Source organism: Cyprinodon tularosa, unplaced genomic scaffold (genome assembly GCF_016077235.1).
Source record: "Cyprinodon tularosa strain WSP-4 unplaced genomic scaffold, ASM1607723v1 ctg18, whole genome shotgun sequence".
In the NCBI taxonomy this organism is placed as follows: domain Eukaryota; kingdom Metazoa; phylum Chordata; class Actinopteri; order Cyprinodontiformes; family Cyprinodontidae; genus Cyprinodon; species Cyprinodon tularosa.
In genome coordinates, this window is record NW_024038608.1 from 1651548 (window position 1) to 1677709 (window position 26162).

General features: G+C 39.0%; 1 protein-coding gene across 22 annotated transcripts; it reads left to right on the forward strand.

Moving 5' to 3' along the window:
• Positions 1-664: 664 nt before the first annotated feature.
• Positions 665-24280, forward strand: abi2b (abl-interactor 2b). 22 transcript variants are annotated; one of them, XM_038282074.1, is made up of 12 exons: positions 665-846; positions 6141-6308; positions 6392-6568; positions 7087-7104; positions 11528-11631; positions 15689-15835; positions 17337-17458; positions 17645-17851; positions 19437-19598; positions 21599-21685; positions 22118-22303; positions 22381-24280. In XM_038282074.1, the coding sequence occupies exons 1-12, from the start codon at positions 730-732 to the stop codon at positions 22554-22556; spliced, it is 1671 nt and encodes a 556-aa protein (XP_038138002.1). In that variant the 5' UTR covers positions 665-729; the 3' UTR covers positions 22557-24280. The 22 variants fall into 22 exon arrangements, with proteins under 22 accessions (XP_038138002.1, XP_038138007.1, XP_038138021.1 ...); XM_038282071.1 differs by having other exon boundaries at positions 666-846; positions 17334-17458; XM_038282073.1 differs by having other exon boundaries at positions 666-846; positions 17334-17458; positions 21602-21685.
• The last annotated feature ends 1882 nt before the right edge of the window (positions 24281-26162 follow it).

Genomic DNA, 26162 nt, shown 5'->3' on the forward strand with positions numbered 1-26162 from the left:
TTCATCTGTTCTTGAGGAAATTTGCCAAAATAATCAATATAAAATAAAACTATTTGAACTTAAAGCTCTTTTTGTTGGATAATCTACAGATGGAAAAATTACTCAGAATTAGATTTTCCTTTTTTTTTAATACAATGTTTCGCTCTTGTCCTGTTTTCAAGCAGATTTTTCATCTAAAAAATGGGTAAACACACATTTTTTTTAAATCACAAAGATATTTTCGAGTACGAGTTTGTTGCAAATGTTTGTTGTTATTTTCATCACTGTTTCAGGCCAAATTTTGAAGAGCCTTGTAACATTTGTAACAATGCGTTCACTTTTTTTTAAGCCTCTTATGTAATAAAACTTGTGCCAAAAATTTGTTGTTTTTGTTTACTTTACAAAAATGTATTTTATTAATAGGTATGCGTATTTTACACATTTATTTAGTACTATCTGAATAAATTTACATGATGTTTGAGTATAGATGACCAGCAGGCTTAACCAAGACAGATAATTTATTTGAAATTTAAACTTATTAATTGGTATTTAAACGTCATATGATTTTTATTTTAATAAAATGAAGTGTTGCACTAAATTTGGAAAGTGAGTTTTCCTCTTCAAAAATCAGCCTTGTTTCCCCTGCTGGTCCACAGGCGGCCGCTAGAGGCACAGCGGAGCCCCGCTTCCACAGGCGGCCGCTAGAGGCGCAGCGGAGCCCTGCATCCCGCTCCGCTGAAAGATGTGAAAATGGCGGAGCTACAAATGCTTCTAGAAGAGGAGATTCCAGCGGGGCGAAGCGCTCTGCTGGACAGTTTCACCAACTTGGAAAGAGTAGCCGAGTACTGCGAAAGCAACTATGTCCAAGTAGGTTATTGTTTCATTTTTTGGCTCCGATTTTAAACACTCGCATCCCTGATTCCGGCGAGCTAATGCTAGGCTAACTGTTGCTAACGCTGTTTGATAGCTACCCTCTGCTAAAGCGAAAACAAACGACACTTATTTGGGATTAAATCAAACAGTATCATGGTTTTATTTAGTGTTATCGACGTTACTCACTATAGCTTGTAGGTTTACATTTTTAACGTTGTGGTGTAAATGTATTGTAGCTCGTTAGCTAGCCACTTTCCCCTCATCCTAGCCGTTTAAAAAAAGAAAAATCCCAAATGAGAAATGATAAAGCGGGCATTTAAATCAATAGTTCCGGTCTGTGTGGATCAGACGGCTGTCGATGAAAGATATACACTTTGACTAATCTGACCAACCGCTGTGATCACACGATTACACCCCTGATTTAAGGTGCTAAGCGGTGCCTCAGAAAGTACTCTATCGTGCTTTTAAAAGCCTCCACATGAATAACTTTTTGTGTGTTTGTTAATAGTCTATTATCTGTTGCTCTGTGTGTATTTCAACATGCAGCTGACTTGAATTCGTTGCCTTCTTGTATTAAAATGGTGATCTGATGGGAGGAGGGGAGCCAGCAGCTGCTTGTGTTGCTCATTATTTATTTTTTTGCTTTGTTGCATCTTTCTGATGATTATAGCTTGGTTTTCAATGCTCTGGTTTGTTAAGTTATATTTCAGCAGTAATGAGAGTGAAGCTCAGGGTGTCCAGCTTGCAGCCCTCCATCATACTATCCCTTTGCTAGACAGGGTGGTTTAACCAACTCTTTCTAACAACTTCACCCTCTGATCCTGTTTGAGATGGACAGAATTACCTTAGAAGGTGTCATGGAGGAATTTTGACTCGATCAGGTCTGACAGCTTCTCCTGGAGAGGAGGTGGAGGATGGCATCCAGCTGTCTGGCAGGTTTTCCTCCCTGCATTGTTGCTGTCAGATGGCTTTAAAGCGTTTGTCAGGAGAATGCTATTAAGATGAGTCACTTCTCACTCTGGATGTGGGCCAGGTTTCTAGTAACAGCATCAGTCATGAAAGGCTTTGGACCTGTTGAACCTGTAAGCCTTCCACTGAAGAACAGTGGTGTAAAAAGTACATACGTTTGTTACTTAAGTAGAAGAATAGATCCTGAAGTTTAAAAGCACTCTGGTAAAAGTTGGAGTATCAACTTGACCCCTTTACTCAAGTAAAAGTGAAAAAGTATGTGCTCCAAAAACTACTAACAGTATAAAAGTATAAAGTAACCTTTAAAAAAACAGCCAGATGCCACGATATGAACTGAAAGCTAAATTTTTTTCTTAAAATTCTTTGAGATAGGGCCAAGGATGAGGGAGGTCTTGTTTGTCTCCATCTCCTGATACGCTCTCACCTGTGTTCTGAATCCGACATTGTAGCATGGCATAGACAATTCATGTTTGCAGTTTGAAGAACGCCTGCTTGCTTCTGATGATTTCCTTTAGCTAACCAATGAGTGTTTGCGTTATATGACTCATCCAGTTACACTAGTTTTCACTAGAGTTGGATGGCGGCAATGATCTGGCGCACATGACGGGAAATAAATATTTATAAACATTTAACCGAAGCCAAAAGTAACGAGTAACGTTTGTTTTAAAAATGTAAGGAATAGAAAGTACAGATATTTGTTTTAAAATGTAATGAGTAGATGTCAGAAGTAGAAGGAAAAATAAGTAATGGAGTAAAGTATAGATACCTGAAAAGTGTACTTAAGTACAGTAACGAAGTATTTGTGCTTCATTACTTGACACCTCTGCAGAAGAGTAGGTCCTATTTGGAGAGAGAATACATGAAAATCTTACAGATGGAGACTTCTGAACACCTTTGTATAGATAAGAATAGAAAATCCCTTTATTGTCCCGCAATGAGGAAATTGCGGGACAATGTTTGACTGTTAACCAATTTGGTATTATGGTCAATTGGAACCATTTAGTCCTTAGTTAGCTGATGTATGATATATATCTTATCAAATAAGCTTGTTCAGTCTGCAGATTCCAGTTCTTTTTGACCCACTTGCATGACCTGTAATCTCAGCTTTAATGGTGGATAGTAACTCCCTTATTACATAAAAATATGAATAAATGCACAAAAGAAAAGCGTTGGATGTTTCATAGTGTCAATATATATGTTCTCCAAACTAGAAAGCTTTAAAGCTGATAGCTACACAGCTTTGAAGCTTTAAACTCCCTCCAGCCAGTAACATTTAAAGAAGCAACACTTGAAATTTCACTACAAGGATGGGTTTAGCACATTTTGACCAAAACAAGATGTTGGGGCAGTGGTTCAACACTGCACCGTGCCAAAACCACCCTGGTTTGTAGATATTAAATCCCACCTCAAGGTTATTACTGGATTTGGGCCTGCTTAAGGCAAAATATTCACCAAAAGAAACAAAACTTTTCAGTAAATTTGACCTTCTAGGTTCTTCCGAAAGGAACTGGAAGAAAATTTTTCTTCTGGCCCGATAAAAACAGGGATAAATTATGGATAAAAACACCATCCAGAAGAAACTTCCAATTCTGTGAAGCAGTAACGCGTAACTTTATAAATGCTGTTAGCAAGGGGACCGTGCTTTGGTGAACCTTTTGATTTTTTTACCCTTTTGGCTCATATGCTACACTGCTATCTCTGGGCAAGTTGTGGCTGAGCTGTTAGAGGCTAACCGCTCGCATGCTGGCCTTGCTTGTGAAAAAGAGACAACACTGAGCGATGGTGTTTGATGTCATACCATGCTCCATCTAAAAAGATACCCTTTTGTTAAAAAAAAACTGTTTTTATTCTTTCAATCTATTTTTTTTCTGTTCTTTAGTTATTTTCTTTCTAATATATTTAACTGTTGCTTAATCCTCCTATATTTTTACCAATCCAGAATGGAATAGCTACGTTAACACTGCAGGCCTTGATGCTCAATTCCGATTTTTTTGTGTGAAATCCGATTTTTTTTTTTTTCTTTGCTGTTCACATTTCCAAATACATGCGACTTCTATGTGACCTCCTGTGTGAACTGCAGTCATAAAACGCAAGTGTCCCACATGCACAGTAGAGGCTGCAACGACGTCACAGGCCAGCGTGCTCTGTGTTTACAGAAGTAAACATGTGCCGGAGCGCAACTAGCGATCTTTCTCATCCATAAAAACACAAACTTTTCAAGATGGTTAAACATAAATACTGCTCTCCGCATCATCGTCTGCCATGGTTGTGTTTTTTCTTGCCGCTTCTTCATAGCAAGACCCAGAATAATGACTTTTGTCGCATTGGAGAAAATCAGAACTGTGTTGTTCAGACTGCCATGAAAAGATCAGATCCAGGTCGCATATGGGGGAAAAAAAATTTGGGTCACTTCAGGCTGCAGTGTGAACGTAGACAAAAGGTTAACCAACATTCTCCTTCATTCTGCTCATTTTTGGCTTGAATCTGATTAATGTAGTTCTCACTGAGATACTAGCTTCTGAGCTCAGTCCCAGTGACTTCAATCCACTATTCTACAATGATGGCATTGTAACCAGAAGTAAATGTTTACCTATTTTGGGCCCATCGACATCTATTAAAACAATTATTTACTAGGGTTGAATGAATTTGTTCAAAATTTTGATTATTTTATACCAATATTGCGATTTTTATTGCAATTTTATTTTGCAATAAACGCAATCATGTAAATGTTTTACTATAGGGTTTCATTTTTTTGCATGACCTTGAAAGCTTACTTATACAGAGTCCATAATTGCAGGACTTTTGTGTAACCTTTGCATGAAAAGTTATTACCTCTGATAAAATACATGGATCTGCGTTCTAGCTGCAACTCTCTCTTCCCTCCTGTGAGGCGGCAAACCCACTTTAAGTGTCTTAACGCCACCTAAAGGGCTGAAGGTGGAAATTTAGTGTCTTACTCTTACTGTTAAATGTAATCTGAATACTTCTGTGCTTTCAAATTGACATTTTTCCTAAATTGCAATTATAATGCAAATGCAATTAATTGCCCAACCCTATTATTTACATACTTTTTCTTTTTTTTAAAGTAAAATCAACACGTTTGCACACCCACTTAAAAAAAAAAAAAACATTGGAGTTCCGACAATATAAATTGTTAACATCAGAAGAACTTTTTACATCCAGATCAATTAGCTTAAAGAACAGCCTCTCTGATTTTTAGGCAGTCATTCCCACAGAATGAAAGATAATCCACAGTGCTTGAAAATGCTTTTGCACGTTTTTTTCCTGTGGGATTTGGACCAGGGGACTGAGATGGTTGTCATATTTCGAGTTTGGAGAACCTGGTTGCTTCATTTATTTTATTTTTTGAGTTTTTACCGCACTAGTGGCTCTTTTTTTGACAGGAAAGGGGGTATGAGAGAGGGGGAGAAATATGCGAAAAACGACCACAGGCCGGATTCGAACCCCGGTCGCCTGCGTCGAGGAAAAAGGCCTTCGTACATTGGTCATGTGTGCTGGTCATGCACGCCCTAATCTGGTAGTTTTAGATCATTATGGTGCTGTAGAACCTAATGACGATCCATTATAAATAAAATACTCTGGTATGTTAATGATTTTATATCATTGTATTGAAACCCAGAATCCCAGCACCTTTGCTGTACTGTGATTTTTAATGTCAACATCCTGTCGTTCCTAATATATTAGACTAGTTTTCCCAAATGTATCAGTTCAGGCCGTATGGGAAACATTTGCTGTGGATGTCTCGTTTTAAATGGAGGAATGGAACCAGAGACTGTTGTGACCTGCTGTCTGTGTGTTTACGCTCTGTGCTGTCGGGGATCGATCCGGTGGATGTGGCCGTAACAAATGGGTTTTTCTGCTCCCGTTTAAGCAGCACAACATTTCCCAAAGCAATTGATTAAAAGCGGCACCCACGCTAAGATTAGATCTAGAGGTGGCACCTTTTTTTTTGTTTGTTTTTTTTGAGAAACACTCCAGAAGGAAGCACTGCCCTAGAAGGGAAGATCTCCGTCTGATTAGGAGGTTTTTTTTTGGTTTATTTGCCTCATGTTTGGATAGATGCAGGGTTATGCAAAAACTTTCACCTCTAGTCGCTAAAGCTAATGTCTTTAACACATAAAAAGGTCAATATTTCACAGAACGAGGCACCGACTGATAGTAAACACCCATTTCTAATAAGCTGGAGTTTGAAAATCTGACAAAAATGCAATTTAAAACAGATATTTCTAGCAGCTTCGTTAGACTGTCTGAAAACTCTCATTGGCTTGCTGTAATTTGTGAATGTCTCTTATTCTCAGTCTCCAGACAAGCAGAGGGCGCTGGAGGAGACTAAGAACTACACAACCCAGTCGCTGGCCAGCGTGGCCTACTTGATCAACACGCTGGCCAACAATGTGCTGCAGATGCTTGACATCCAGGCGTCGCAGCTGCGCCGCATGGAGTCCTCCATCAATCATATCTCACAGGTACCTGTTTCGCTTCAATCTCGTAATCTGAGATAAAGTATTTTTTTTTAATAAAAAGGCCTTTCCTGCTTCCAATCCCTCAGACGGTGGACATCCACAAAGAGAAAGTAGCACGGCGAGAAATTGGCATCCTCACCACCAACAAGAACACGTCCCGCACGCACAAGATCATCGCCCCGGCCAACCCGGAGAGGCCCGTCCGCTACATCCGCAAACCCGTCGACTACAGCCTGCTGGACGACATGGGCCACGGAGTCAAGGTGCTCAGCTTTTCTCTCCCAGCTTACAGCTGACTAAACTGTTTTAACTGCGATTTAATGTTAGAGCCTTTTTTATGTCAAAGTCAAATGAATTATTGTGAGAAAAAAATGACTTTCTGACAAGATTTGTGGGTTTAAGTTGTTGCAAACAAATATGGAGGACATGAAGAGGTCAAACAGAGAGCTCTCTGGTTTCAGTGAATTTGAGAGGGAAGTAATTTAAGAAAACAATCGATAAGTCTGTCTTTTTCAGTAGGAAACTGAATCTAAACTCCTTTAACTCCTTCTGGACACAGATTTCAACCCTTTTCTTCTCTCATATAACAAATTAAAAGTGGTTTTAATCTAAAAAAGCTTGGCTCACTCCCGACACTTTGGCTTTTTGTTTCCCTTTTCTCAGGGAGCAAAGATTCCTTGTTTCTAAACAACAAGCTTTTCATCAAAGCTGTTTCCCTTTCAGCTAACCTTCTGGTCTCTTTCTCTCCTAACGCTTGCCAAAATGTCTTTGTCAACCATAGTGGTTGCAAAGGTTTAAGGTAAGAGTTTTAAAGTAAAAGTCTGACATGAGGTGGGGGGATTGTTTTATTTTGAGGGGGTGTTGGTGGATTGGTTTGACCTTGCAGTGGGAGTGGGCTTCATTTCTGTTTTATTCTGGTTCTTTGTATTTATTGTTCAGTTTCTATAATCTGTTTTAATTCTGATAGAGGATCAATTTAGTAAAATTTTTCATCTTATAATGTAAAGACGCAACTTTTTAATCTGTCCAGCATTTAATATTTGAGCCACATGTTGTTGCATAAGACATTTAGATGAGGAATTAAGACAGATTTTCCCGAAGAGATAAATGTAGGCGTATCTTCCGGACCACAGGAGCTCCTTCCTTCCTTATAGGATCTCCATCTTATCGTATCCACACCTTCAGATTCCCACCTTTAATTCCTGTCCTAAAGATTTACTGTAATTCCTTACTAGTTATGATGCGTTCAACTTTTGCCGCCAAACTCGGGTGATGTAACGTGGCTCAAAAGTCTTCTTAAGGCAGCAGAAAACGTCATTTTAACAATGCTTTTTTGTTTGGAAATCCTTGGGGATGTATGGAGCGCCTAGAGCTGAAATGATTAATTCGATTATTGAAATAATCTTTAACTAATTTAGTAGTCGATAATCGTTAACTGAAGTGTAGAAACTCTACAACATAACTTTAGCTGACAGAGCTGCCCACCGTGAGCAGCAATTATACCAAAATAGTAAAAAAAAAAAAAAAAAAGTAAACATTTTGCATTTAAGATAAGAAAAAAAACTGTCAATATGCTCTATCCAGAAATCTGCAAGTGGTAACATTTTGATTTCACCTTGTTTAATTTAGCAAAACATCTTTAAGGAAAGTTTTGCCTTCCGAATATTAATCGAAAAAACATTCGACAGATTAATCGATTTGCAGAATAATCGTTTGTTGCAGCCCTAGTAGTGACAGTAGGGTCGATCGTTAGATTCCTGTTCCTTTGTTATAAAATATCTGGCTAACTGCAGTTCAGGCTGGATGAAGTATAAATTTCTCAATGAAATTTTAATTCTTTGAACATCTAACTTTGTGTGAATGTTACTATAAACGATCACATAGTTATTTACGTACACTATATTGCCAAAAGTATTTGCTCACCTGCCTTGACTCACATATGAGCTTAAGTGACATCCCGTTCCTAATCCATAGGGTTCAATATGACGTCGGTCCACCCTTTGCAGCTAGAACAGCTTCAACTCTTCTGGGAAGGCTGTCCACAAGGTTTAGGAGTGTGTTTATGGGAATTTTTGACCATTCTTCCAGAAGCGCATTTGTGAGGTCGCACACTGATGTTGGACGAGAAGGCCTGGCTCTCAGTCTCCGCTCTAATTCATCCCAAAGGTGTTCTATCGGGTTGAGGTCAGGACTCTGTGCAGGCCAGTCAAGTTCATCCACACCAGACTCTCATCCATGTCTTTATGGACCTTGCTTTGTGCACTGGTGCACAGTCATGTTGGAAGAGGAAGGGGCCAGCTCCAAACTGTTCCCACAAAGTTGGGAGCATGGAATTGTCCAAAATGTCTTGGTATGCTAAAGCATTCAGAGTTCCTTTCACTGGAACTAAGGGGCCAAGCCCAGCTCCTGAAAAACAACCTCACACCATAATCCCCCCTCCACCAAACTTTACACTTGGCACAATGCAGTCAGACAAGTACCGTTCTCCTGGCAACCGCCAAACCCAGACCCGTCCATCAGATTGCCAGATGGAGAAGCGCGATTCGTCACTCCAGAGAACGCGTCTCCACTGCTCTAGAGTCCAGTGGCGGCGTGCTTTACACCACCGCATCCGACGCTTTGCATTGCACTTGGTGATGTATGGCTTGGATGCAGCTGCTCGACCATGGAAACCCATTCCATGAAGCTCTCTGCGCACTGTTCTTGAGCTAATCTGAAGGCCACATGAAGTTTGGAGGTCTGTAGTGATTGACTCTGCAGAAAGTTGGCGACCTCTTCGCACTATGCGCGTCAGCATCCGCTGACCCCGCTCCGTCAGTTTACGTGGCCTACCTCTTCGTGGCTGAGTTGCTGTCGTTCCCAAACACTTCCATTTTCTTATCATACAGCTGACAGTTGACTGTGGAATATTTAGGAGCGAGGAAATTTCACGACTGGATTTGTTGCACAGGTGGCATCCTATCACAGTTCCACGCTGGAATTCACTGAGCTCCTGAGAGCGACCCATTCTTTCACAAATGTTTGTAAAAACAGTCTGCATGCCTAGGTGCTTGAATTTATACACCTGTGGCCATGGAAGTGATTGGAACACCTGATTCCAATAATTTGGATGGGTGAGCAAATACTTTTGGCAATATAGTGTATATCAGTATAAAACCTATGAACTCCAATATATATATTATAGGGGTGGAACGGTTCACAAAATCCGCGGTTCGGTTCAAGGTTTTGTGGTCACGGTTTTCGGTTTGGTTCGGTATTTGTTGATTGTTAGCCTGACATGTTGGTTGTGTTGCTGTTAGCATAAACAAAACGTGTTGCACGATGCTTGCACGCTGTTTTTATCCACAACATTCTTTTCCGCCGTCATCGTAGGTCACTCTAAATGTAAAGTGGTCCCATACAGCAGACCTATAAAGTGCTGCTGGCGCGTCTTCCAGCTCCTGTGCTTTCCCACTCGCCATACCCACACAGTTCTCCACAACTGATTTATTTCTGCTACACCCGGCTACGCTGCTTCGCTTCTTCTTCTTGTTTTCTACTGGTGGTTGGCTTTGGTCGCAGTACCGCCACCTTCTGCTCTGGAGTGTAAACGCTTCGCCTATGAGAAAAAGGAGCAGCGCATGAACCGAACGAAACACACGAGAACCGAACCGAGACAGTCGAATCGAACGGTTTGGACGGTTTTCATAAACCGTTCCATCACTAACATATTATGACTTGTTAGTTACATCTTCACATGGAGGCTTATTGTTTAAAGCCTCATTAAAAAGCATTGAAATAAATCCAGTTTCTAATGCTTCAGGCACTCATCTGTTTGTCAATTTTATCATTTTATTTTGCTGATTCTGACTGTGGTGCGGTTCAGATTACAAATGATCTTGAATAAGCAGTTAACTGATGTTACGCTCAAAATGATAGATAGCTTTGGCAGCTCTATGTTAATGTGCTTCTCGTTCTATCTAGAATGGATGAGAAACGAGGCGATGTATAAAGACGTAAAGTTAGAGGAAGAAAGTATAAAAAGGCTCCGTTCTCCCTGCAGAAGGCGTGCTATGAATGTAGAGGAGGTTTCCGTTAAATGTATATAGTCACGTTGTATGCTTATAGCAAAAAAACCAAAATAAAGTTGATTGTAATCAAATAAGCCATATACTCCAACGATCCATCCAGAGAGTGTCGTAATAGCCTTTATTTAGCCTAAATAGAACTCCAGCACCATTGCGCGGTTAGCTAACATAAACAGAGGCCTCAAGAAAGACCTAAACCAACACTAACAACATTAGCGCTATTAGCTAGGACATGTAGTTGCGTATCTATCACTTTAGCTCCAGCTTTAGTCTTCTCCAACGGTCAGACTGTTTTCCCAGCACTAGAGTTTCATCCCTCTTGGAATCAAAACTCCTCTTGAGCCTTTTTTAAACTTGATTTTAGACTCTTCTTTTTTTTTTTTCTGCAACCATGCTGGAAGTTTCTCACTTGTTTGCCTCCATTGCTTCAGCTTATTGACAAATTGTTCTCCTGCACAGTGACTTCATCCCAGTCACATGTTGTTCTTTAATCATGCACAGAAAGGCTATATTTAACAACACACTGAGCAAAAACAAAGATTAACAGACAGAAATAACAAATACTACAGGAGAAAGAAGCTGTAATTTGTCATAAAGATGTTTAAATAAATAAAAAAAATCACAAATAATGTGACCGTGTATCTTTAATATGGACTTTTAACTTATACAACAGAGATGTAAATTTATTCAGCTGTTATGTTTTATATTTATATCTTTGTTTACCTTCTGCTTACTTCTAACCCCCAACCAAAGGTCCATCTGGACTATTTGTCTCCTGTTTTTCTGCCTCCAGCTTTATAAACTGGGGAAAAAAATGATCTAGAAATAAGTAAAAATTTCTTTAATCAAGTTTATTTACCCTTAATTTGAGTAGGTAAAACATATGATTTGCCAATGGAATGAGTATTTACTCTTAAAATATGATAATTAGATAAAATGCACTTGAAATAAGACGATGCAATTGTTTTTTCTTATTCCAAAATGTAAATTATCTTGTTCTATTGGCAAAATGTCTCTTTTATCTCCTCAATTCAAGAACAAATGCTCTTATTTTAAGAAATTTTTATTTTTTTCCAGTGTAGCTTCTAATTTGTATTTTCCTCTGTTAAATAGAAGCATTATTTTTGTGTTCACTCGTCTGTCCTCCCGCCACAGGCCAGCGCTCAGAACATGAAAACCGGGGGAGGCGCTCTTCCTCGCACCAACCCCCCCACACAGAAGCCCCCCAGCCCGCCCATGTCGGGAAAAGGAACCCTTGGGTATGTAAGCTGCTGGGGTTGTTTAAAATCGTTCCTTTAATTCAGATGGTTTGCAACATTAAAGGTAATGCAGCTCCCCTGGAGCTCAACTGTTTTCCCTTTCTAGAAGGTCGGGCTGCATGCGTGGCGGGTTAACGATACCTGAGCTCAGCTTAACTCGCCTCTTTCAGGTCATCATTAATAAAGCATCGTCAGTTCATGCTTTATTAAAGCCTGGATGTTACCTGGTGAAGGCTGAGAAACTGAAACTCTACTGTTGATATGTTCTCTTTAGGTACACCCTCCTTTTCTGTTTGTAAAAATCTTTTTCAAGGTTTGATTTTAATCTCAAAGATACTGAAACTAAAAACAGATTACACACTTTCTAAATCCCCAATATTCAGTTTCTCTTAGGAAAGAAATTGGATTTTTAACACTCAAAAGCAGGGATCCCCCAACTTTTTCCTGTGAGGGCCACATAACTTTTCCCTTCTCTGATGGGGGGCCGGGGTCAGTTTGTAACAGAAAAATTGTGACGATTGCAACAGTGCCTACATTTATGATGGGACTTATGTCTTTATGACGGGATTCATAGTGTCTTCGCAGGTTATATTCTTTGAATACCGCCACCGCCTCTTGACAGATGAGACAGACAGCCTTTTCTTTGCATTGAACAAAAAAAATAATCGTTTGTCCAATTCAGGCTAAATGCGCTGCATTCTGAATCAATATTTCTCTTACCTAATCTTTTCGCCATTACTCCATTCTCTCTTTACGGAAGAGGATTAGGGCCATTCAAAAGAAAACAAAGACTATTCAATTCTGACTTTTTTTCCCTCAGAATTCTGACTTTTGTCTAAGAAATTCTGAGATTAAATTCAGAATTCTGACTTTTTCCTCAGAATTCTGAGAATAAAGTCAGTATTCTGATAAAAAAGTCTGAATTAAATAGACTATTATTTTAATTTTTTTGAATGGCCCTTATCCTCTTCCGTATCTCTTTGAGAGGGGCGGGTTTAAGATTTTTTGCTGGGGGACCTCAAAAGGGTGGAACATTGTCACGTTGTATGTGTGTATGAAATAGTTACTAATAGCTAATAATGAAAAAACTTTATAATTAAGGAACATTTTATTCCAAATGTCCAACTTTATTATCAAATACATAAAAAAATAAAAATAAAAAAACACTTATATGAAAATACTCTCTGGCATTGTTCAGGGGGCCGGACCAAATGTGGAGGTGGGCCGGATGCGGCCCACGGGCCGTAGTTTGGGGACCAATGCTCAAAAGTGTGTTTTTATGAGCCCTGACATTGATCCACCCCTTTTATAATCCACAGGATGGAAAACCTAAAGAAAAAAGGCAGTTTAGAGGAAAATTAAGTGGAAGGAAAAAAAAAAATCTAACTTACAAAATCTTTAGAAATAGACACGGAAGTCTATACTAAAAAAAAAAAAAGTACTCAAATGATATAAAAATACATTTTAACCTTTTTTTCCCCTATTTATTAATTGCGGATTTCTTAGAATAAAAAAAATGGGAGGAGGAACTACTGTTGGATTGATTGTAGTCAGATTTGTATAAAAAAAAAGATCTGTTTTCAATATGTAAGGATGATTTTTGAGTAGAAATCTAAGGTTTTGTTTTCTGTTGCAGTTCCTCACACAGGCTGAGCATCTCCCATGTTTTATATTTATTAACTTTTTAATAAAAGTTTAATTTATAGGGTGTTAATCCTCCAGGCGTTCTACATCCTCAGCTTGTATATTTGTCCTCAGGTGCTGTTTGTGTCTCTCTGTCTATGAAACTATGTTTGTCTGTGAGAAGTCCAGTGTGTCCACACCTTCCTATTGACCCATATGGGTGTGTTTTCATCACCTTTCAAGATGCACATCATCCTCTTTGATTGTTAAGCAAAAAAGCCTCCCAGATTTCTTTTTTTTCCCCCACATATATATTCCATCTTTTATTTATTTTGACCACTCCAGGCTGCTTTACATGGAACCCTTTATGCATCCAAACAGTGATCAGCACCTCTCTGCAGATAGCTGAATCTTTGCTTCCTCATCAGAGCTGCTGCTGTTGGACGGGTTAGCTTGTTCCTGCTTACCAAACTACTTCCTGGTTGGAAGAGAAAATGGGAAAAAAAAAAACAGTTTTAACATTTTATTTTCTAGATAAGATCCTTTTATTAAACGTTGTGATAAATTTACAGCTTTAAATCCGTATATAAATGTTTTTCCAGTAAAAAAATTTAGAGTGACGCACACATAGCTCAAAAATAGATTTAAACCATTTCTTAAAGGGACAGTCACATTTTATTCCTTTATAAAAAAGACCAAGAACTATTTAATCCATAAAAAAAAGTTATAGCCACCAAACATCCGTCCTGATAGTTTTTAAATAGTCCTTTTTTGAGCCTAAATAGATTTCCAACACCAGGTGCCATGAACTGACATAAACAGACATGCCGCCATCCTGCAATGCTTCACAGTTAAGCAACAGTAACCGATCTACAGCAAATTCTACCGTCTCCTAATAGAATATCAAGCAGAAAGAAAATACATCTTCCTATCAAAAACAAAGACACAGCATCTAAAGTTAAATATATTATAATTAATAAAAAAAAAAGTGCAAATCCACAGTGAGTGCATTGTTGATGAGCTCTGAATTAAGTCTGATCTTGTGATCTTCTGGATTTTAACCGCTTTTAGAGAAAATCAATCAATATGTCTTTTTAATTTTTTTTTTAAATAATTAGCAGAGGCGAAGAATAGCATGTGAATGCAAACATTCATATTTTATTCAGTCTTTTCTTTCTTTCTTTTTTGTGCTTTTTCACACTGGATCTTGGTCCTTTAAAAAAAAATTTTTAACATATAAATTTTGATTAGATATATTTTAACGTATTAAAGAAAATCAATGAATCACATTTTTTCTTTTATCTTAAATAAGGAGATATTAACTATTTAAAACTTAAATCGGGTCCCAACATTATTATTTTCTCAACCTTGCTGGAAGGTGCTAACTAGCATAGCCCCAATGCTTCCTTATTGTTATACCTTCATATTGTTATCAGAAATATACACAGAAGGGTTATTTGCGGAAAAATCCATCAAAAATAAAGCCTAAAACCCAGAAATAATATGCAAACCGGACGAGTTACTTTACACTTAAAGAAAATAACAAAACAACTTTTTATACGACCAGAGGGAGTTAATTTCTATCCAAAAAATGACGTATAAAGAGCAAAAATGACTGGACTGTAAATAAAGATCTGAAAGTAAATAGTTACACCCCAAAAACAAAAGAAAATTAGTTATTACTTAAACTTATATATATATTTTTTTTTTTGTAAGATTTGCTAACTTTAATTCCATCCACTTCACAGTGGAGGTTTATATATATATATTTTTTTTATATTTCCTAAGCATTGCTTGGAGTTTCCCTCTCAACTGGGTTTCCTTCCATAAGCTTCTCCTGAAGGTTTCGGTTCATTTTTGGCCAACTGTTCCTGATACTGAATAAACTGGCTTCACTTCAACCATCATGGCCACCACTTTCTCCTTAATTTGGCTGTACGCCCAAAGTCGAAATCTAAAACAATCCTAAACAAAATATGAAACAGTTGTTGTCTCTTTTACTTCCATTTACCAATTTATGCCTTTCAGCTATTAAAAAGGAAAAAAAAATTCTCCAAAACAGGGAAACCTGTCGATGGAGGAAAGTGGGAAATATCTACAGAGATAATCATTCCACGTGTTTTAGGTTGGTTAGTTTTTAGTGAATATAGACAGATTAGTTTATATTTCATAGAAAGGATGAAATCGTGCAGCGTTTTGAGAGGAAAAAAGCCCGACTTCAACGAGGAACATGTAAGTGTGTCGTTCCTCCAGTCCTCACCTGTTGCCCCCATATTCACCATCTGTCATTTGTCATTTATTATTTTAAGTTTGCTTTGTTTCTTACTCTCCTCCTCCCCTCCTCCCTCCTTTCCCCAACACTCACCTTTGAATGCACCCCTCCCCACCCCACCCCACCCCTGGACTCCCTCTAACCCCCACCTCCCCCTCACAGGCGCCACTCCCCCTTCCGGACGCTCGAGCCGGTGCGTCCGCCCGTTGTCCCTAACGACTACGTCTCGAGCCCGACGCGCAACATGGCGCCCCCTCAGCAGAGCCCTGCACGCACCGCGTCCGTTAGTCAGAGGAACCGCACGTACAGGTACCCCTCCCTCGCCCCCTTTCCCACTTCCCAGCATGCCTCTCTACTCTGAAGCTTTAAACGAGCTCCTTTTTCTCCTGCAAACTTCCCTCTAAGGGAGCCAGCTTGTGAAAATCTTTCCACTTCTTCTTTGAAACGTCTCGTCGTAAGGACTCCTCTTTAGCCCTGTCAGTTCCGACTTTGATGAGCGTTATCGCTCCAGAAGATGATATCCGTCCAGCCTCCGCCCGCTCACAGGAGAAAGACGGCAAGGATGGTTTTGGATCTGCGCTCCATCTGTCCGACAGAAAACTTTCCCCCCTCGAATTTCCTCTGAATTCATCTTCATCCAGAGCTCCTCCTCCTCCTCTCCACCTCTCGCTGATGCTTCCTGCTTTCACGTCATCTCGTGTTTGTGTCTGTTTCTCAAGTTGCGACTGCATTATGGGGAGAAACTTGTTCCAGTATTTTAGAAAGCAAAAGAAAAAAAATGTATAAATGGAAATGTAACGAAAACATGTTTCAAGAATGAAACATGCAAAACATAATTAAAAAAGTAGTAATATAAAGTGTTTATAAAACTTCTACCTTTTATTTTTCCTTTACTGAATTTTTATTCTTTCACATTACATTTTTAAAATTTTGTCCCTTTTTTGTGGCTTTGTCAAATAATTTTTTTTTCATGAAAGTAAAAAAGAAAAAAATTGTTAAACCATCTTTTTCTATATTTTCTATTTTTATTTTTTTCGTTTTCGTTTTGATTTCCTTTTTTTTTAATCTAGCACCTAAAATTTCTTTTAGTACTTTTTTCTCAAATTTTTTTTTTTTTTTTCAGATTTTCAAATTTCTAATTAAGTGTTTTTTTCAGGATTTTGTTTTTAACTTTTTTTCTTTTGTGTGTGATTTTGTGTGCATAGGCTCTCTGTCCATCTTTTTTTTCAGTTCCCAAAAAGGAGTGGGAAAAAAAAAATCTGTAAAAAAAAAAATTATTTTGGCAAACCTTTTTTTGGTAAAGTTTAATAAGAAGTTCCTATTTTTAAATGCTTTTTTCCCTCAAATTTCCATTTTTGCAATAAGCTTTTTGCTTAGCCAAATATTGGAACAGATTTCTCTTCATACCTGTGTTATCTGTCCTTCTTCAGGCCTCTGGCTGTGTTGTTTCTGTTTAATCCCTGTCGTAGTCATTTCAGAAAGTCACGCTAACACATTGGTGCTTCTTGAGGGTGTCGCATAAAGAAAACAGTTCTGTTTTTAGGATACAAGGTTAGCATTTTATTATCCGCTATGTTTGTATTTAGAGAAGTTATTTGGATCCTTTCATTCTTATTATCACCAGACGGCTGTTGGTGAGAATAGATGCGATGTATTAAAGTACCTTTAAACAAATGAAGTGTGCCGGTTAGCTTCCTGTGGTTCCTCATGTTAGAAGGTAGTCCGGAACCAGGACTACCTTCTGGTGTAAAGGACGCCATATTGGGTTGTTTTTGCTGTCTGACGTGTCTTGCCGCCCCGTCACCAGCAGTGGGAGCAGCGGGGGAAGCCATCCCAGCAGCAGTCGCAGCAGCAGCAGGGAGAACAGCGGCAGCGGAAGCGTGGGTGTGCCTATCGCCGTGCCAACGCCAGCCCCGCCCACAGTATTTCCAGGTAACTTATTATTCTAATTTTATTGTCCTTTTTTTTTTTTTCCCCTCCGTCATCGTTTGGCCTGAAACTAACTGGACTAATCTGGATCGCACCGGTTCTGCTGTTCTTTCTCGTCTCATTCTGATCTTTCCTCGCCTCTTTTCTTTTCCTTCTTCCTGACCTTTAACACCCCCTCCCACCCATCAGGTTCAGCCCCTCCCCCACCCAACACAGCCAAATCTCCCCCTAACACTGCCACCACCCCTGGGCCGCCTCCTCCTGTCCTAGACGGCCCCCAACAAGCCCCTAACCCCACCGTTGAGATTCCACCTGTCCCCCCACCCCCTCCTCAGCTCCCAGCCTCCATGGCCCCCACAAACACCGGCCCTGCTTCTTATGGCAACCCCGCACAAGGTGAGTGTGACCCCCCCACCCCCCTCCTCCAATCATGCACGTTTCCAGCCTCCATCACTCCTCCCCTCAAAGCTTAAAGCCTGAAGATTTGTGTTTCCACATGTTGCTCTACGTCTTTGTTTCTTTTCTTTTTTTGAGGTACAGAGATTTGCGACGATCATAGTGTTGTGACCGATATCAGATCTCGTAGAGAAGCTGTATTAAACAGTTTGTTAAAGAGGCACAGTCACACTTTATTCCTTTATAAAAAAGACCAACAACTATTTAATCTTTAAAAAAAAAAACTTATATCCACCAAACGTCCATCCTTATAGTGTTTAAATAGTCCTTTTTTGAGCCTAAATAGATTTTCAGCACCAAGTTTTTTTTTACACTAGCGGTGTTTCTGTCTTAGCATGATAAAGAACTTTTAAAATGTTGGAAAAAAAGAAAATGCAAATTAGATATGTTTATATCCATTGAAGCAGGTGGAACCATGCGATGCAAAGCGTAAAATTGTTATGCGATTAGGGTTAGGGTTAACTGTAATGACGACATGAAGAGTTGGTTAGCTAGCATTGACCCACAATCAGTAATGGAGGTTTTTAAGAATGCGTTGAAATTTTGCATTTTGTACTTATCATGTTAGGTAGCTTTAGCGTTGGTTAGAGTCATCTGGAGACATCGAGGGGAAAGTGCGATTCTATTTTCTTTTGTCCCGAAAGAATCAGAAACGACCTCAAATAAGCGTAAAACTTTTTCTTTACCAAGTCATTTTGAATTCTGCTGCTTTGACCAAGCTCTTCTAATGCGATATTTCAAATCGGATAAAAAAAACGGAAGAAAACACGTCTAGTTAAAATGATTAAAGAGCGTCTTTTTTGCATTTCATGTGCACAATATATGAATGTTTTGTTTGAGGGGTCAAAAGGCCTGTAATTTGACTTGCGTGTTCAAATTAAGGTTCAAATAAACTTATTTTAAGAAATGTTTTCTAATTGTAGATATTTTTTGCAGTGTATGAGAGGATATTCATAAGTCCTTCAGTCTTTCGTTTTTTAGCCATATTTACACAGATATTTTAAGGATGTTTTAGATTGTATAGTCTCCCTGGCTGAATAAATCATCAGGGTGGACGTTGTTGAAACTATTGTCCGCCAACACCTCCATGCTTCCTTTAAATTTAAATTTGGACGCTGCTTTGTCACCTAAAACTGCCAGCATTGACCAGTCTTTGCTCTGTACTGACTTCTACACTAAAGTGTTGCTGTCAGCTTAGTTATGGTGTGTCCGCTTGTTGAGGAAGAACCTGCTGCTTTTTGCGACTGATGGACGTCGTCGACACTCTTTTTTTTTTTTTTTCCTCATCTGTGTTCTGATGTAAAATGCCTGCTGGTGTTTTCTTTGTCCCTCATTTTATTTTATTTACTTCTTGTTTTCAGTGAATATTTTACATTTCTGTCTCCATAACAATCAGTTTAACTGATTGTAACATTAAATTCAACTCCACAGATTAACCAATCTGTAGAGTAAGCCTAAAAATGACATAAAGTAGTTGTACATGTTGAGGACTGACTCTCTGCTGCCCCCTGCTGTCCGCTCACAGGTGCTCCTCAGTTCTACAGCATGAACCGCCCAGCACAGCAGCCCCAGAACCCCCAGGTCGGGGGATCCCTGCCGTTCCGCCGGCCGTCGTCTGTCACAGGCCAGCCCAATGCAGCCCACCAGAGCCAGCTGAACGGAGGGCCGCATTTTGTCCAGAACCAAGGTAACGCGAGGGCGTCATGGTTACCACAAACTTTAATGTATTTCAATCATTTAACACAAGTTACCCCTTTGTTTTAGAGTAAGGGGGGGACTCTCTGTTTATTCTAAAGATTGGAAACATCCGTCCTTTTGAGGTTGGAACTATGTTCCGTGAATATAACATGTTTTATAAATGGAAATTTGAACAATATTTTAAGAAAAAAATAAGGTTTTAAACGTACCTTTGCTTTTTTCTCAGGTTTGATTTCAATTTTTTAAAAAGTTAATAATTTTTCAGATTTTCCTTTTTTTAAATCAATTTTTGTCAAATATTTCGAACAAGGTTTTCTTTTTTAAACAATTTTACCAGTTTCTTTTTATTGCATTTGCAAATAGAAAGATTTGACATTTTGATTTCCGTCTCTTCAAAATTCTCTTTTGACAGAAATGCATTGTTTGTTTTTGTTTTTTATTGCGTTTGAAGGCAGGCTTTCCTCTGGAGTGAGGAGGGAATACGCATTTCTATTGGTCAGCGTGGATGTTAGAAACAAACTTTTTATCGGTCAAAGGCGAGCATTTGTAATGGGCATGAAATGAAGAGAATGTAATCCATGAAACAAATAAAAAAAATTGAGAGGTAACAAAAGTAACGTTGAGAAAAAGAATCTTTTATGACTTTTTAAAAATTAGATTTGATTAAATATAAAATAAAATCTATTAAAAAAGTAAAATCTCAGAAAGCAGCAAAATTAAAACCTTTTTTGATTAAAATGTTTTTCAATCTCATTTCTGGGTTGCATTTTTCTTATTGAAATTTGGGTTTACTACAAAAATTCTTGCTTTAAATTAAATCCCAATTACCGTAATTTTCGAATTATAAGTGCGACTTTTTCCCCATTTTTCGACCTTGTGGCTTATATAACAATGCGGATTATCTATTTTTTTTTAAATTAAATTTGATTAAATATAAAATAAAATCTATTACAAAAAAGTAAAATCTCAGAAGGCAGCAAAGTTAAAACCTTTTTTGATTAAATGTTTTTCAATCTCATTTCTGGGTTGCATTTTTTTATTGAAATTTGGGTTTACTACAAATATTCTTGCTTTAAATTAAATCCCAATTACCGTAATTTTTGGACAATAAGCCACGACCTTTTTCCCCATTTTTGGACCTTGCGGCTTATATAACAATGTGGCTTATCTATAGACTTTTACAGCTAACAGCCACTAGGGTAATACCTAAATCTCTGGATTTTACCATCCACCGTGTTGACGTCACATTTGCTTCGACACACAAGTACGGTAACCGCACGCGGGAATGCGGAGGTCCTCCGGAAGCAGACTTCTACCGCGAGTGGTACGAGACAGAGCGACAGCGAGAAAGACGGACATTGCGAGCGCAAGACCGCTTGTGTATAAACATAAAAAACCTGCCGCTTATAGTCCGTTGCGGCCTGTATATGTACAAATCATGCAATTTAGCTTCTGCGGCTTATATTCAGGTGCGGCTTATAGTCCGAAAATTACGGTAAATACAGTAGATCTGAAGGCTTTCAGAAGGTGCAGGAAAGGTTAATAACAAACTGAAAAGCTTCTTTTAAATTCATGTTTTATTTCAACACTAACATTCAATTATAAACCAATCAATCACTCTTTAGTTTGTTTTATTCTCCAGTTTCTTGAAGTCTTTTATAGGAGTTCTGTTCCAGTGCTTGGTGTCAACATGGCCATCGGGAAGCTCCGCCTCTTTTCTTTTTTCTTCTTTGCAACATTTTTTCTGTTTCTCCTCCAGAAATCTGCTTCTATATTAGTGTGTAAATGCTGAAACCAGACGGTGTGATTAGCTATGCATTTTGTTTCCTAACATAAATATTTACTTAATGGGGTAAGATGAAAAATTAAATGGTGATGAGATAAAGAATCTGTTATATCACTCTGCTTCTCTTTTTTCCCTGTTCATTAACTCTCTGTTATTTATTCTCTAACGCTGTCCTGGTGTCTGATTCTGTGTACTGGTGCTAGCAGGCCCACACGCGCCCCCTCCCCCATCCATGCAGATCACCCCCCAGCTGCCTCTCATGGGCTTTGTGGCCCGAGTTCAGGAGACTAGTAAGTAGCTTTTTAGCTCCTTGCTCCCTCTGCACGGCTCCTCAGCAGCTGATGTCTAGGATCCTTTCCCTTTTTCTTTGCGTTGACGTTGTCCTCCTGTGGTCATCCCACCAACATCATCTGATTCTGGAAGCCACCATCTTCAAATTCAGAACAAATAAAAAGTGAAAACATATTTGTTTGAGATGGCATTTTGTCAATCAGTTGAATGTGGGATAATTGGAGGCTTCTGTGGCAGCAGATTTTGGTGGCTTGTTCTGAAGAAGGCATGCAAACTGTGACACTTGTTTACATGCATGATGATTTATTTCAGTTATCATATTTTTCTATCATATCTGTTCCTGGAACTGCATAGTTTGCATGTAGCTTCCTCCTAAAACCTGTGTTTCCCGCTCAATCAGCCATTTTGCTTTATTTTTAATCTGCCTCTAGTTTCAGACGTGCCGCCTCCGCCGCCACCTGCCGACGACCCGGTCTTCGAGGAGCCTACACCGCCACCTCCTCCGCCTGAGGACTACGAGGATGACGAGGAAGAAGAGGAGTCGGCAGTGGTGGAGTACACCGACCCCTACGCCGAGGAAGACCCGCCGTGGGCCCCACACAGCTACTTGGAGAAAGGTTTGCTCTCGCATCTGATTTCTCATTCAAAAAAAAAAAAAAAAAAAAGCTCCCATCATCACCCTTCCTTTCCCCAGTGGTGGCCATTTACGACTACACCCGCGACAAAGAGGACGAGCTATCTTTCCAGGAGGGCGCCATCATCTACGTGATCAAGAAGAACGACGACGGCTGGTTCGAGGGCGTGATGAACGGGACCACGGGCCTCTTTCCCGGCAACTACGTGGAGTCCATCATGCACTACGCCGACTGAGCGGCCCCGCCTCGCATCCTTTAAGCAGAGAGCGAAGCCTTGGATCAGACGGAGCACGTTCTCCATCCGAGCGAAGCGGTTCTAAAAGACACTACAAAAACTGGGGGTCGTTCTTTCGACAGAGTTGACGCCATTGTAAAACAACCACTCTAGATATATCTTTCCTCATTATGTTTCTTTCTTTCTTTGACCAAGCAGGAGTGTTACGTTATAAAGCCACTACATAGATTTTTTTTTTTTTTTATGTTTACCAATTTGCCCTTATTTTAAACGATATTTATTTGTAAGTGGAGAAAGGGCTGGAGGAAAATGCCTTCATTTGTAGATTTCTCCTCAACACTCCAGAGACAACAAGATCCTCAACAAAAGGGGGCGGGGATTGCAGATTTCCGGTCGGGTACCTCAGGGACGGTGCCAAAGCTGAGCAAGACAAGCACACGGGATGTCTCAGCGCGACATCAGTAGGCAAACGAGTGCTTTAAAGTAGTTCTGCTTAATTTTTGCAAAGTTAATTTAAAAAAAAAGTGTAACTTTCAGGCCTGGTTGATTCGCTCTCCTCATTGCAAGCCGGCGTGCAAATTGTTGAAGCGAAGGAATCCTCATCCAGCCCTGGAATAACACAAAACCTTTGTAAGGCGCAACATCTTCTCTCTTTTTTTTTTTTTTCCAGTTACCTCTATGGGTTTTAGCTTGCAGAGCATCAGACTGCATGATTTCCTATCGATTACCATCTTAATATTTTCAGATATGGTGTGGTTTGGTTTTCTATATTCGCCCTCTACGCAGACGACGACGTCGTATCTCGGTCATCTCAGACGCTTGTGCCATATTGAAGTGTGTGTTGCTGTTCAGAGGTTATCTATCACTTCATTTGCAATAAACTCGCCTGGTGGGGGAGGGATAGAGAGGATGGGGGGGGTCTTAGGGTTTGACTGGTACTGAAATGCAAAGCTTTCTCAGCGTTTCCCGAGTTTTAAATCAAAAAGCACATCAAGTTTCTTATAAAATGGTGTAGAAAAAGAATATAACTGTGAGATGTATAATGTCCTCACAGAGGGACTTATTGAATATGAAAAGAAGCCAGCTGTTGTGTTTAAATGGTTTTAGCGGCCATAGTAATGAACAAAAAAAAAAAAGGAAATTCACTTGTCCTCCGCATAGTTAAATACGCTTGGCCGATGGGTGTTTCCACCATGTCGGAATCTTATTTTTTTTTTTAAATGGAGAAAAAAAAATAAATAAGTGGGTCTGTATGTGAGTCTTGCATGCCATTGTTCTTATCTGTAAACCTACATGGCGAGATCACCCATTTCTAAGAGGAAAAAAAAATAATAGCAGCCCTGACCAGTTAAAACCAGCCTCATCCAAAGAGACTGTCCAAGTTCAAGCCCAAGTCCGAGGAGTCACTCTCCGACCTAAAAGTAGCCGCCATTACATCACCCGTGGACCATTACGTGTAAGCTGCTAGTGAATCCAGCAGGCAGGATGTTGCGTTTAAAAAAAAAAAAAAAAAACACTTCGTGGATGACACTAAAACGGTCAAAACTTACATGAAAGGCCTTTTTTGGCCTGCAGGATTCACAACCTTCTGGAGTCACGGATGTTCTTTGGGACGTCCGGTTAACAGTCCATAATGCCATTGTGTTGCACAGTTAAAGTTGAATTGCAGAAGTATCATATTTGTAAAATCATGAGAACAAAGACAATAAAGTTATTAAGATTTACAGCTGTGTGCTTTTGATCAATTTATATCGTCACCAACGGGTTTTTCTGTTACACCCGATTCTAGATGGAAGTCAAAAGCTTTTTATTTTACACCGGTGAATGTTTGTATAAAAGTGATCGTTCTTGATCTATAATTTAGGGAAGTTAAGTAAAAATGCAAGATAAAATTTAACACTTAACCACCAGGGATGTGTTTTTGTTCAAGGGTTTCTGTATAAATGTGTCTGACATTGATTTCATTATTTAACCACAGCTTTAACTGTTCAGACCAATATGTGTGAATAGGTGTTTCATGTTTGGCATTATTTAAAATCAACACAGAATGTGGTGCTTTATAAAAAATATTTTCACCCAACAATATTTAGATTTTAATTCAAATTATTTATTTTTCACATTGAACTCCTCAGTAAAGAACATTTAATGTTGGATTTAGACATTTTTAAGCCACCTTAAACTTTTTTGTCCTGTACATTTAAGATTTAGATAAAGAATTTTGTTTTATATTTGTATTATAAGAAATGTGTGTTTTTAAAAAAAAAACTGAACAGGACACTAATATTATAAATGTTAAACATTCAGGCACGTAGATGTTTGATTCCGTGCTGCGCCTGCAGGGGGCAGTAACGCGCAGGCCAGGTGGTTTAATTGAATTCCAGCTAATTGTTACACTTAGAAAATTTGGAAATAATAGGTTTAAAGTTTTAGTTAATTGAGCTGTTTTATACGCAGACGCCGGCCTACGTGAGGTTAAAGTTCAGCCAGGTTAGAAAAAAAAAGCACGTGTCTCGCTAGCATGAGGACGGGTAGCAATTAGTCGGTGGTTCTTTGATTAAGGTGGCGTACAGACGTTTTACTTTCATCTTAAAGGTAAGAAACTTTATTTTTGTGCTATAAAAGCTGTAGGTTATGTTTTTGTTAACATTTTTTCCCCCGAAACACACTTTCTGTTCTATCTGCAGTTCTTAATTAACCGGACTTTCTTACAGTAAATATTCTAATATAGGCCGGGGCCTTTATTTTAACTCAGGTACATCTTGGTCCAGGTCATTATTGGAAGGAGGCCAGAATTAGGCAAATGACAGCCTTGCCACCCCAGTTGGCGGTAAGGGGTGGCGAGGCTTATAAATGATGGATAATTTGAGAATTACGACCGCTAATTTCCGATGTCGGACTGCAGTGAATGCAACACGAGATGACGCCAGAGCGACTGAGACTGATAAGTTTTGAAAACCGAATATGGAGCAAAGCGAGGTAGCGAGGGGTCATGGGGAGAGGAGACAAGGGATGAAACAGGTAAAAACTTAACTATCTATAAATCATAATGAAAGCACAATGTAGCTAGCATAGCTGCAATGCTGATTTAGAGATGATAAAAATCAGGTAGCAGAACGTTATTTCTCTAACTATGATGTCAGTTAGGCCTGACGTCTCAGGCTCAGAAAGACATATTTGCGGTCAACTATGACAGAAAAGAGACTATCAAGTTTAGTTGAACTCAAATCAAAACGCACAAATTCATTGGATTTAAATACATTTGTGAAGCGTTTTGCTGAGCAACATGGAAATCGCTGCGTTCAGCTGTTATAGTCATGTTAACTTTATGTTATGCTCTATGGTGAGTCTTTACAGAGCTGTTACATTTTGTTTTGGCACCTGAGAAAATCTGATATTTCCTTAATTAAAACCAAAAGTGTTAAAAGTAAAGTTAAAAATGTGATACTGGTGTAAATCCTGCTTAATATGAAGCAGTGTTGTTTCTATATATATATATATATATATATATATATATATAGTATGAAACTATCCAGAAATGACCTGTATGAACCTACTCGCAAAATGTTTTGTACTTTTTCAGACTGGAAGCAAAATGTATTTTTATGT

Excerpts from the sequence above, each read along its gene's own strand:
- abi2b (XM_038282071.1), top strand. The coding sequence starts at position 730 with ATGGCGGAGCTACAAATGCTTCTAGAAGAGGAGATTCCAGCGGGGCGA. Across the intron at positions 21,686-22,117 it reads GGCCCGAGTTCAGGAGACTA|TTTCAGACGTGCCGCCTCCG; the intron begins GTAAGTAGCTTT and ends ATCTGCCTCTAG. Across the intron at positions 22,304-22,380 it reads ACACAGCTACTTGGAGAAAG|TGGTGGCCATTTACGACTAC; the intron begins GTTTGCTCTCGC and ends TCCTTTCCCCAG.